This window comes from Notamacropus eugenii, chromosome 5 (genome assembly GCF_028372415.1).
Source record: "Notamacropus eugenii isolate mMacEug1 chromosome 5, mMacEug1.pri_v2, whole genome shotgun sequence".
Classification (NCBI taxonomy): Eukaryota; Metazoa; Chordata; class Mammalia; order Diprotodontia; family Macropodidae; genus Notamacropus; species Notamacropus eugenii.
The window spans coordinates 154,332,788-154,346,657 of NC_092876.1; the positions used below are offsets into that span (position 1 = coordinate 154,332,788).

Genomic DNA, 13,870 nt, shown 5'->3' on the forward strand with positions numbered 1-13,870 from the left:
AGAACTTTGTTTAAAAATTTTGCATTACTACTTCTTAAGATAATGACTTACAGTTTTTTCTCTGTGTTTTATCTTTCCCTGATTTAAATATTGGGACTAAATTTGTCTCATAAGAGGCTTCTGATATGGTGCTTTCTTTCTCAATTTGGAGAATAATTTGTAAAAGGTAGGTACTAATTGATCTCTAAAAATTTGATGTAATTCTCCTGTGAATCCATCAGGACAAGGAGGGTTTTTTCCCTTTGGTAGTTTCTTTACGACTAGATCTATTTCTTTTGCTGAGATTATATTACTTAAGATCTCAAAAGGTCCTTCAGATAGTTTGGGCATTTTATATTTTTTGAAAGTATTCCTTTATTTCATTTATGTTCTCAATTTTGTTAGCATATAACTGCATAATATGTTTTTATTATTTATATTTCTTCTGATTTTGTTGTGATTTCACCTTGTTCATTTGCTATTTTACTGTTTTGATTTTCTTCCTTTCTATTTTATAATCAGATTAACTAAATGTGTTAACAATTTTATTAGTCTTTTCAAAGAACTAGCTTTCATTTTTACTTACCATTTGTATAGTTTTTTGCTTCCAATTTATTTGTCCTCTAATTTTTAATATCTTCTCTTTTGTACATATTTTAAGTTTATTTAGTGACTTTCCAATTTATTCAAATTATATTCAGTTAATTGCTGTTATTCAATCATTTATCTGTATCTGATTCTTTGTGACCTCTTAAGAGGTTTTCTTGGCAAAGATATTGAAGTAGTTTGCCATTTCTTTCTCCAATGGATAAAGGCAAACAGAAATTAGGAGAGTTGCCCAGGGTCACATGACTAGTGAGAATCTGAGGTCAAATTTGAACCTAGGTCTACCTGATTCCAGGCTATAATGCCAATCATGGTAGCACACTTGAGGACTGCTGCTGTGAATAATTTTAAGGGTCTAATCACATGGTATAATGAGCTCTCTATTTATTCAGCAATAAACTAAACAGTGTTCAGTAAAGCATAGCATTCATAGCAACATCCTTAAGCAAAACATATCATCTAATAATAATGTGTCTCATAACACTCAGTATTGTCATATGGCCCATAGCATATATCATTGGATCCCCAAAGTCAGGGTCTCAGGCTAAGGTCTTCCCTAGCACAACACATTACAGGGTAGTAGAAAATACCACACTCTCCACCCCTAGGTCACTGTAAGAACAATCTTCTTAATCAATACACAGTGTCCAATTAAAGTGCTCTCTCATCTTGACTTCAGGCTGACTTTCAAACCCCATGGCTCCTCCTCCATGGGCCAACTAGCTCTTGCCTGGGTTCACATACAGGCAGCTTTCTGCTCTTGCTCCTTGTCTCAACTCACAGGGACTGTTCCACTCCAAACTCTTCTGACTTCTGTCTAACAGTAGGCTCCAGTGGCTCCTGCCCACAGCTTCTGTTTCTAGGAAAACAAAGTTTAATAGCACTATAACAATATTTAAACACATTACCAGCACCATCATCTCAATTCACTCATAAAGACCAACAGACAGGGCTTCTGTCTGAGAAACTAATACAGACCAACAGATAGGACTTCTGTCTGAGAAATCAATACAGATCAGCAGACAAGGCTCTTGTCTGAGGAATTAACACAGATCAACAGACAGATCACCGACATCATGAACATTCTTTGTGTTAGGCCTCCCCACAAGCAAGTTCCCCTAACCTTCGCACTTTACTTTCTTCTCCCTCCAAGTGAATCAATATATATATATATATATATACTGCTTCCAATCAATGACTCTTGATTCAAAGATTCTTGATTCAAAGACTCTTGATTCAATCAAAGGCACTTGATTGACTAAAACTCAATCCAGAAAAACAGCAAAAAAACCTACTTTGTTTGCCATTCCACAGGTGCAGTGCTGTATCCACTGACCCACCTAGCTGCCTCATTCAGTTATTTAGTCCTCTCTTTTTCTATTTCATGTACATCCCTAAGATATGACTTTTCATCTGAGAACTAGTTTAACTGCATCCCAGAAGTTTTGGTATTTGTTTCATCATTATCATTTTCTTTCACATAATTATTGCTTCTATGCTTTTGTTCTTTGACTCACTCATTATCTTAGCATTTCACTGTTAAATTTATGTCTTTGTTTGTGGTCCTTGAATCAATGACTATTTTTTTGGTACGTAAAGAATGTATTTATAATTTCTGCCTTTTTTGATTTATTTACAATGTCTCATGATCAATTTTAATTTTTTTTAAATTCCATGTGGTACTAGGGAATATGTATATTCTTTTGTAGTCTCATTTAGAAGATGACACCAGTCTAATTTCTCCATCAATTTGTTCAGTTCCATATGTTCAGTTTTGTTATCTCTAATATCTTAGAGTTATCTAAAATGGAAGGAGGGATATTGACAACTCTAGTTACTATTGTATACTATGTAAGTTATCGTGCAACTCAGTTAATGTTTCCTTTATGAATTTACATGATAAGGTATTTAGAAAATATGTTTATTATTGATCTTGGTTGATTGTCTATGGTTCCTTTTAACATAATAGTTTCCTTATCTTTTTCTGTTTGTTTTTAGAATGTTTGTTTTTGCTTCACCAAATAACATGATTGCATTTGCTACTCATAATGCAAAATTCTCAGAGTTATATAATAGTTAAAGAGAGAAGGGAACAGGTAACATCATTTAAGAACAGAACTAGCCCAGCTGGAATGGTGAAGTATTCGTGGTGCTTTTCTCTTGCATCTTTAAGTATATAACTCTCATCCTGTGAGGGCTCCCCTGAAGGATTCTGTGTGCCTGGCCATACTGCTAAGTTGCCAAAGGTCCAGGTACATATCATAGCCCTGTGTAATGTTGTATGACGAAGTACTAAAAAGAGTCAGTAAAAGATGTATCTCCATTATCTCCCTAACTTCCATGAATTCTGTAGAATTATGTTTCAGAAAGCTTCATATTCAAGTGATTCATATTTACAGAGCTTACATGAAAAGTGTTAGGATGTATGATAAGGGAGGGATCATTTTCAGCTCAGGGTATCAAGGAAGATTGTCTTTGAAGAATGGGTAGAATGTTGACAGATGAGATGTCCATCTAGATACAGGGAATGAAGTCAGGGAGGTGGGACATGGGAGAGTACAGCCGTCTAGGAAAAATCTCTAGGACTATTATGTTGCAGAGAAGGTGCTGACCAGCTTTGTAGAGGGAGTTTCCTCACCTGGGAGTTCCCTTTAACAATGAAATTACAAGCCCAGTCCTTGTCCCTATGAAACATATAGAAGTTTTATGGAAATAAATTTTTAAATATCTATCATCTAATTTGATAAGGATTTTAAAAAATATCATCATCCTTAAATATATACATATAGTGGCTAATTAAAAATGAATATGTATTAAATACACAATAATGATAAAATGGTTTTGAAAAGAATGTTGAAAGGTGGTTTTGGGGGATGGAAATATTTATACAAAATTATTACTAACAATAATGGTAAAAAGAATACACAAAATACACAATTTTATTAGTGTGGGAAACTTCTAGTGTGGAACTTTCCTCTGCCAACACAGATAACAACTCATCTATGAATAGCAGGTACTTTAAGGAATTGCTTGAGTCACATAAAAGTTATATGACTTACCCTAGGTCACACTGTTAGTCATAACAGAAGCAGGATTTGAATCCAGGTCTTTATGACTCAAAGTCAATTTAACAAATATTAAGTACCAACTAGGGCAAGGCACTGTGCTAGGTCCTAAGGATGTAGTCAGTCAGCCAGTCAACAAGAATATATTAGGTACTTTGTGTCAGGCACTGTGCTAAGTATTGGGGATCCAAGAAAGGCAAAAATGGGTTCCTGTTCTTAAGGAGAATACTTTCTATTGGAAAAGATAAGAGGTAAACAAGTAGGTACATTTAAGATAAATGCAGAGTAGATGAGAGATAATCTGAACGAGGAAGGCATTACAGCCCAGGGGAATGGCATTCTGCAGAAGGTAGACTTTGAGATGAGTCTTGAAAGAAGCCAGGAAAACTAAAGACATAGGAAGGAAATGCCATTCACATCCAGAGAAAGAACTGATAAATAGAAGTATGTATAGAATGATTTTACACATATATATATGTATACGTATACATATATATATATTACACATATACACACACACATGCACACACATATTTGTGTCCAATGGTAGCCATCCTGGGGAGAAGAAAAAAAAGAAATTTACATATTAACTTTATTATATATTTAAAGGGAATATCAAGTTGTACACAATAGATTTGTAGCTTCATGTGCAATCATTCTTTATAATGTAACATTATACTATGTTATAGAAATGTTTGTTTTATTCCATAAATTAAAAAGAAAAAAGAGTCAGAGGTGAGGGGACAGAACATTCCAGGAATAGGTGATGGACGATGCAAAAGCATTGTCACTGGAGATGTGAGTCCTGTTGGAGGAACTGCAAATTAGTGTGTAGAGCTGGACTGGAGATTGTGTGTGTGTGCTTATGGGAGAATGTGCCTCAGGTTGGTGGAAGAAATTTTCTATTGCTTCTTTTTTAACTATACTATGTCATCAAATACCTTTATTTTGAACTCATTATGTCTTTTGTCTGACTCTTTAAAGTAAACATATAAGGGCATTCATGAGCTTTAGTTCTGAGTGGATACAGATCCACAGAGTATCTGGAATCTGGGGTGGTTTGTCTGGGGGAATATTTATTGTGTGGGGGGGTGTGAATCAGGTGCTATACTGTGAAGGGGGAAAGTGAAACCAAAGCAAATATGAGAGCCTAGGAGAACAGGGAGAAAGTTGGAGGAATTAGAGGTCACAGTAAGGACACAGGGAGGAGAGTTTCAGATGGAGGAGATAGAAGGAGGGATTGAAGGATTAGAGGTGTAGTCAGAGGGAGGAATTTTAGAGTTCTGGATCATGGATCTGGGGTTAGATTATGGTCTATTCCTGTGTGTACTTGAGGTGATATGAAGATGGAGGTCTAGTCACTGCACCATGCTGGGGATAATAATAATAATAGCTTACATGCACACACACATGTATGCACACACATATGTATGTGTATGTGTTTGCGTATGTATACATGGACATACACATATATATAGTTATGAAGCATTATATATATATGCATATATGTGTATATAGATAGATAATCTCATTTAATCTTCTACAAGCCTAAAAGATGGTGAAAGAACAATCATCCTCATTTTACAATTAAGGAGGCAGAAATTATGTGACTTACCTCCCCACTCCCAGAAGCTAATGGTTAGCAATACTGGTCTTACTTTCAAAGTTTTCTTTCAGTAGAGCCCCAACAGCTCTTTTACTATTGCTTTGATTTTGTAATGCACTCTTAGTACTAGTGCTGAATCTTTAAGAATTTAACATTTTAACTTATTTAAAAATAATTGCTTTGAGAATTTCATTAGACTTCTCAAATCAATTCAGCCCAACAAGCATTTATTAAGTGCCTACTATTTTTCAGGCAAAATGCTAGGGATTGGGATAGTGATAGTGTAGAGAGACAAAAACAAATCAATCCTTGCCCTCAAGGACCTTAAAATTTAAGAGGGGAGAGGAAAGGTGAGGTGAGAAATAACATGTACAGAGATAAGTCAACACAAAACGTATGGAAAAAATAAATACAGAGTAATCGGGGGGCAAGGAGGCAGATCATTAATAACTGAGGGAATAAATCAATCTACTGAGCTTAGGAATCATTTCCTTATAAGAAATTAAAAGGGACAAAAATTAATTACTTCCCTTAATGCCTATTCCAGGGTTTAACAAGCTTTACTGTCAGGAAGTCCCTCTTAATAGCTGACTCAAATCCATTTCTTTAGTGTTCTCTCTCTCGTTGAGTTGGAGAACAGCTGGATCCAATCTTCTGCATAATAACCTTTCATATATATGAATGTCATTACTAAGTCTTCTCTCAGTTTTTTTCTCTGTAGGCTAAACAATCTCAATTCCTTTAACCTTTACTCAAAGGTTCTAATTTCTGCATCTTTAATCATCTACTTGCATTCCTTTGAACCCCCTCCAAGTGTCCCATGTACTTCTCAAGTTGTTGAGTCACAACTTTTTTTAGCTTACTGTAAAATACATTAAACATTGTTTATAACCCTGGTTAGATAGACAACTAAATAACCAAACTCTTCCAAGAGCCTCCTTTTTAATTTTCTCCATTAATGGTTAAATAGCAAGTCAATAAACATAAGAACATATGAAACATAACAAAAACTTTTAGAGGCATTAAATTACAGTTGGGAGGAATCTTAGAGGTGATATATTTTTATGTCATTTTTATCATTTTTCATTTTATAGATGAGGGAATTGAGCTCTCTTGGGCGGGGTGGGGAGGTGGGTGGGAAACAACAGATTTATAAGAATTGCTCAGAGCTGATAACTTATTACCCTTGCTCAATTTTCAGTCTTATAGCCGGCCAGTGTCTGGGATCTCACTAAAATATGCAGATCAATTTGATATTTGTTATACTATATTGACTTAATTTTTGAAGATGAAAGGGATTCTACAGATCAACTAGTCCAATGCCTTTTTATTGTAAATGAAGAAATTAAGCAAAGTAACTTGTCCAAGATTATATGGTTTGTGGCAAAGACAGGATTATAACCCATGATTCCTGACTCAAAGTCCAAAGTTCTTGTACTATGACATTATGCTTCTTACAACACATGTGACTATCCATATGGTTGATTGTCAATCAAGCAATTATCCAGCCATACTTAAAAGAGCTAACAAAATATTCTAGCCTTGATACTTTCATTAGGTGAAAACCTCTCTCCTAAATCAATCAATCAGTCATGCAAAGGCATTAAACTATTATATGACCTTGTCACATGCCCTATGGGTCTTCTATAAAATAAGCCAGTTTCAGCATTTGAGAGTCTGGCAACTCAGAGAAAGCATAATTCTCATTGAGCCTCTAGGAAGGAGGGTGGGGGGAAGGCAGAAAGCCTCTATCCCATTCCCATCTTGGATCAGAGGATGACCTTGGGTATGAAGACATGGACTTCTTTGTCTTAGCAGGGTCCCTGGAACAGCAATGATTGGTGGTAGTGTCTACAATGGAAGCTGAGGACAAACTAGATACACATTATTATCCTCTAAAAAGAGCCCAGTAGAGCCCCACAAAGAGGAGAAAATGATTGAGAAAATGAAGAAGCTGTGAGTTATCCATTTACAACATGTGCTCTCTAAGCTTAAGATGGTCTGAATGTACCATTGCAGAGTAGTCTTTACATTGGGGAAAGATGCTTTGTACCAGCGAATCTTACCATATTCTACTTTAGTAAAAACTCCTTTCTAAAAGCTAATTTGCTCAGTGATGTCAAACTCAAATAGAAATGCTGCATGTTGACTTAGAAATACATGCTCAAAGGCTGCATGTTGACTTAGAAAACTATGAATTAATATTAACTTTGTTGCATTGTATTTTTATTTATTTTGTTAAACATTTGCCAATCTCATTTGAATCAGATTCCTGTGGTATGAAGGAGTTTTGCAGGGTACAGCAGGCCTCTACTTTGACATGTCTAAGGATGACTGATTATCAACTGATAATGAAGGAAGCATGGGGAGTTCATGAGCTATAGCACTAAAAGACCACCCCCAATCCCATAAGGGTCTGCTAGATCTTTGAGAGAAGTAGCAGCTGTCACCTGGGGACCTTGACTACATTTTGAGTAGCTACAAATCCTGTGTTACTCACAAAAAAGAAAAAGCAAGAAATAATGGGGGTTGGGTAGGAAGGGGTGAAGGGAGGAGTGGAAAGAATGGAAGGAAATGACAAAAACCAGTCAGAAACCAAGAAGTGAATAAAATGAAACAGAGATGTAGGTTTGAATCATATACTTCTGATACTAACTGGGTAATTTTGAACAAATCACAACCTTTTGGGGTCCTAGTTTTCCTCATCATTAAAATGAAAACATTTTGTTTTAGTTATTTTCTGTTGTGTCTGACTCTTTGTGACCCCACTTGGGGTTTTGTTGATAAAGATACTCCAGTGGTTTGCTATTTCTTCTCCAACTCATTTAACAGATGAGGAAACTGAGGCAAACAGGGTCCAAAGTCACACAGCTAGCAACTGCGGCTGAATTTGAACTCAGGTCTTCTCAACTCCAGATGTGACATTCTATTTACTGCAATACGCAGCTGCCTATGAAAACATTAGATTATTAATAAAATTCCGTCCAGGTCTCATCCTATAATCCCAAGCCATAAAACCAAAATGTAAAGTGAAAAAGAAGTCAGAACTATTCTCTATTATCACTATTTGTTTGATTTGCACTTTTTATGGTTTATAAATTTTGGTTTATGCCTAGAAGAGAGGCAGAAAATTGAAGTGGATAGAGTGTTGTCCTTGGAGTCTAGATGACCTGGGTTCATGTCCTGCATCTTTCATAAGCTAAGTAAATTTAACAAGTTAGTTAAATTCTCAAGCACTCTACTGCACTCGAAAAATGAAAGTTGTAGATTTGTTGGTGAAAGTAGTTCAGTGTGTACGAAAGTTTTTGGGGTAGGGCAGGTTGAGTCACTATAACAGTGAAATCACATGAACAGACCTAAAAACAACAGCAGCTCCAACCACATTATGGTATTCCATCATCCACTTCTCCACAAAATAGACGAACAAAACAGACTAGCCTTTGCTCATTCTGAGCTTTAGCACTTTGAATGCTATTCTGGTTTTTTTTAAAATTTATTTTCAGTGTTCCACAATCACTACCATACAATCTAGATTTTTTCTTTCCCTCCCTCCCTCCCTTTCCCCCCCCCTACCTACCACCTCCCTCCATGAGACATCATACAATTTTATATCGGTTCTACACATATATTCCTATTCAATATATTTTCACCATAGTCATGTTGTATAGAAGAATTCAAATGAATGGGAGAAATCATATAACAAACCAAGACATAATAAAAAAGAAAATGATCTGCTACATTCTGAGATTGAATTCCATAGTTCTTTCTCTGGATGTGGAAGGCATTTTGCCTTAAAAGACCATTGGCAATTTTTTAAGTCCTTGCATTGCAATGAAGTTCTAAGTCTACCAGAAAAAATCCTTGCACATTGTAGTTGTTGCTGTGTACAAAGTTCTCCTGGTTCTGCTCCTTTCGCTCAGTATCAGATCACATAAGTCTTTCCAGGCTTCTCTGAAGTCTTCCTGTTCATCATTTCTTGCAGTGCAATAATATTCCATTACATTCATATAACAATTTATTCAGCCACTCCCTAGTTGATGGGCATTCTCTTGATTTCCAGTTTTTGGCCACCACAAAGAGTGCTGCTATAAATATTTTTGTATATGTGGGATTCTTTCCCATTTTTATGATCTCTTGGGGATACAGTCCTAGAAGCAGTATTGCTAGGTCAAAGGGTGTGCACATTTTTGTAGTCTTTTGGGCATAGTTCCAAATTGTTCTCCAGAATGGTTGGATCAGCTCACAGCTCCACCAACAATGAATCAGTGTTCCAACTTTCCCACATCTTTTCCAACATTTATCATCTTCCTGTTCTGTCATGTTAGCCAATCTGATAGGTGTGATGTGGTACCTCAGAGTTGTTTTGATTTGCATCTCTCTAATCAATAGTGATTTAGAGCATTTTTTCATATGACTATAGATAGCTTTAATTTCTTCCTCTGAAAACTGCCTGTTCATTGGATGCTATTCTGACAAAACCATCCTATGACTTTACATTCATCCTCTGTTGCAATCTGTTCAATATTATTTATATATATATGTATACATACATATATCTATGTATGTATACATATATATACACAGACACATGCACACATTATATTATATAAATATGTTACATATTTAAATCTAAGCTGTTCTGTCAACATATTTCTTTCTCTTGAATTTCTTCTCTCTTTAACATCTCTTTGGATAACTCTTTCTTTTCCTCCTCATCTGAAAGGTTTCTCTTGTGTTTTCAGAATTTCTTGAGAACTTCCTATCTCTCTTGTGATGACTTCTGTGGAATTTTAGTCTCTGGAATTCAAATTACTCTTTTTCTGAATGTTTGGAAACTTGCTGTTCTCAACATTTAAGCATGTCAGACTAATACTTGGCTTTCCTCATTTCTATCACATATTCTAAGGTGGAATAGCCACTTCTCCCTGACCTACACCCCCTTCACATTCTTATCTGAGTAATAGTTCTTTCTTGTTGAACAGTACTGAAATTCAGAATAGAAGTTCGCTTCATTGGTTCCTCCAACGAAGAACGAAATTAAGGCAAGTCAAGAAATGATTAACTGCTCCACTTTGGGGAGGGGGGAGAAAGAAAATATACAAAGAGAGAGAAAAAGAGAGAGAGACAGAGACAGAGACAGAGAGACAGAGAAAGACAGAGAGGCAGAGAGAGACAGAGACAGAGTTACAACAGATAACAAGATAATTGCAATCCTCTATCGCTACCATATCTTATCTCATGACAGTCCTGTGATGTTTCCTGAACTCCTCATCTATCTTTTTTTCAGTCCAGCTGGTCTGTAGTATACTCCAATGACAATATTGGTTGTTATTTTTTCCTGCTCCTCTTGATCTTCAGCCATATGTTTTCCATCATGTTTCCCCTCTCTGGGTCCTGGATGTCTTCACCTGAGTATATTTTCTTAATCTACTGGGAAACTCATAGTATCCTCCCTCTCCCCACCCACACATCTTTACGTATCCTATTCCTTGTAAAATACATACACCAATCCAGAAAAACTTCATTGTGGGTTTCATAACACCAAGTCTCAGCGAGACCCGTGAGGTCTAATTTTATACCTTGTGTGAGGATCTCTAGTTCATTTTGCTTGTTAGTCATAATGTGTGCACTTACGTGTAGCTATCTGGGTTCATATGTTTTATTACCATCTGTTGGGCATTTCTGGGCAACTGTACTACTATTCTTTTATTTAAATTATAGCTACTCTCTATAGTACCTAATTTTGTGGATATGTATAGGAAGTTTCTCCCCACTTTTTTTTCACTTTAACCCTTTTTGATTAGATTTTTTTAGACCTCAGTCAAGTCTATTCTTACTTGGCTAATTAGGTACATTCTTTCCTTAGTCAGGAGCCTGTTATTCCTAAAAATCTCTCCGAAATCAAATTCGCCTCTCTGTTAGACAATACCTAACTTTACTTCTTCAGAGATTCTGGTATTCTATAGCTCGCAGTCTTATAACATCACTGGAAGAATATTGATACTAAAAAGATATACTTTTTTCCCCTCAGGGAGATAGACAAAGAATTGTGCAGTTTTCTAAAGATAATACAGCCTGCTGTGGTTCAGTTTTTATTGTTTATTTCCAATGTTTGTCCAAATTATAGGTATAGATGGATGAGCTCTATGGGCTATTCATCCAACTGCACATCACAATCTAGATATTAAGCATTCTTCAGCCACTTGATTTTTTTCTATGTAGGTAGACCAAATTCTTTTGAAGATCATGCATCTCATTTAGATATCACTAGAATTTTCTAAGGGTTGTTATATGGGAACAAGAGCACCAGTATGATTATATCATCTATAGGAAACCGCTCTTTGATTTGCATTCTACATTGGCATCTTTTCTGAGAGTGGCAAACACAGGTGATAAGCATAAATGTTCCTGTTTAATTCTTCACTTGAAATTAATGATCAGAGCTCTGAGCAAAATTATTGCTCTTGTTACATCTATAACAAGTGTTCTCAGGGTGGAAAGAACATCCATTGGTCTCACTCCCAAGACTTCTGAGATAATGATTAGAAAGAATGAAGGAGTATGGGTAGAGTTTTTGTCAGCTGGTGAGGAAGGAGGTAGTCTATAAAACAATGTGGGAAACAAGCTAGCACTCAGGGCTTTTCAAGAAGAAAAGACAGAGAAAGACAAGATGGTGACTGGGATCATCTTGGTTTTTCTTTTTCTTCCTTCTTTCCTTCTTTTCCTTTCTTCCTTCCTTCTTTCTTTTTCTCTCTATCTTTCTCTCTCTCCCTCCTTTTCTTTTTTTTTAATGGATTGTAATGAATAAGACAAACCTGTAAATAAGAATTGTTTGGTTGAACAAACATGCATTAAGTACTGTCTGAGGGCAAGGAACCAAAGTTATTCACCTTGATAAACTCTAAATGAAGCCCAGAGTTCAGTTTTTAAATTTTCACATCTACCTTAGGACACTGTGGGGAACTTAGGGCTATTTTTAATAGAATGTAAGTTTATTGAGGGCAGTCATGATTTTATTTTTTTCTTTGTATCCACACAGCACAGAATCTTGCATATTCAAGCTATCACTTTGTAAATAAATCCTAGAAAATTGTCTGAAGCTCTTACAGGTTAATTGACTTACTTGTTCAGGGTCACTGAGTTATTAAGTGTGAGAGGTGATACTTTAACTTGGGTCTTCTTAACTCGAAACCCAGCACTCCAAATACTACCTTCTAAGGGAATACTGTCCTGATCCCTCAGCTCCTGGTGTCTTATGTAATTATCTTATGTTTAATTACCATGCATTTAGTTTGTATTTTTAAAAAATATACACTCTCACTTGTTGTTTTCCCTGATAGACTATGCTTTTTGAGAGTAGAGGTTTTTTCATTCTTTCTATTTGTATCTACAATGCCTAGAACACTGTCTTGTACATAGTTGGTGTGTAATATAATATTGCTTCACTGATTTGTAAATACTTGTTTATTGATAAACTCCCCTACTTGAGGAATTATTCTAAACAAGTCTGACTTTGGTGACTCTCCAGAGGCTGAAGAATAGAAGGATCATTTCAGGAAGAAATCTCAGCTTTAGGCTGGTGTGTTTCTCATTGCATGGATGGGATGTGGCATGTGCTTAAAAGAAAATCAATCAGTAAGCATTTATTGAGTTCTTAATATATCCCAGGCACTGTGCTAGGTCATGAGGCTACAAAGATAAAATGAAACAGTCCCTGTCCTTAAGATTACTATTTAACTGGGGGAGACAATACCTACATTATCATCATCATCATCATCATCATCATCACCACCTTAATCATAAAAGATAATATTTAAGTTGCTATTTTAAGGTTTGAAAAGTGTGAAATATAGAAAAAATAGAGTAAAAGGTAATTTTGTAGAGAGTAGTCTTATTTGAGTGGTGAGAATCTTCTTCAATTTCTAACTATTTTGAGAGTATTCTCAGAAATCTGCAGTTAAAAACTTTATAGATCATATAAAAGATGCCACATTAGTCTACTGATGCATGTTTTGTAATCTGAGAATATGAAGATGACATAGATATCTCACAACCATTAGTCAATGATATCATTGCAGAATTAAGAGTCTATATGCATTGTCCATAGTAGTGATATGAAAAAAAATACTGGAAAGATCCACTGTTATATAGACTATTGGACACTGAACAAGAGAACTAAGATGGACCAGGACACCTTTCAGTAAGTCCAAGATGCCCTCAACTTTTTGATAGGCAGTTAGTGGTTTTAATTACTGGACTCATACTATGAATCCTAAGAAGGCAAGAAGATAGGCTTAATCTTTTTTCTACCAGTTTGAGTGTGTGGTCATCAGAATCTTAGTGGCAGTAATCACTTTCAGTCAGCCAAGCAGTCAATAAACAATAAACATTTATAAAATACCTACTATTTGGCAAGCACTTGGGATACAAATATACAAAAAAAAAGATAGTCCCTGTCCTCAAGGATCTTACAATCTGATGGAGAAGAGAACACATAAAAAAGAAGCTGAAAAATGGAGGTGGGTAGGGTGAAGAAAGGGACCTGGCATAGGGACATAGTGGAAGAATCAGAGAAATCCCAAAGTTAGGGAAGTCAGGTGAGAAATGAGGAGAT

At 35.8% G+C, this 13,870-nt stretch overlaps 1 protein-coding gene across 1 annotated transcript in view; it reads right to left on the reverse strand.

Moving 5' to 3' along the window:
- Nucleotides 1–917: 917 nt before the first annotated feature.
- The window catches only part of CFAP300 (cilia and flagella associated protein 300), a 46,563-nt gene continuing 33,610 nt past the window's right edge, over nucleotides 918–13,870 (reverse strand). The window contains exon 6 of the mRNA XM_072611285.1: nucleotides 918–1,444. Coding sequence (XP_072467386.1) covers nucleotides 1,363–1,444 — 82 coding nt within the window. The 3' untranslated portion in view covers nucleotides 918–1,362. The remainder of the gene's footprint in view (nucleotides 1,445–13,870) is intronic.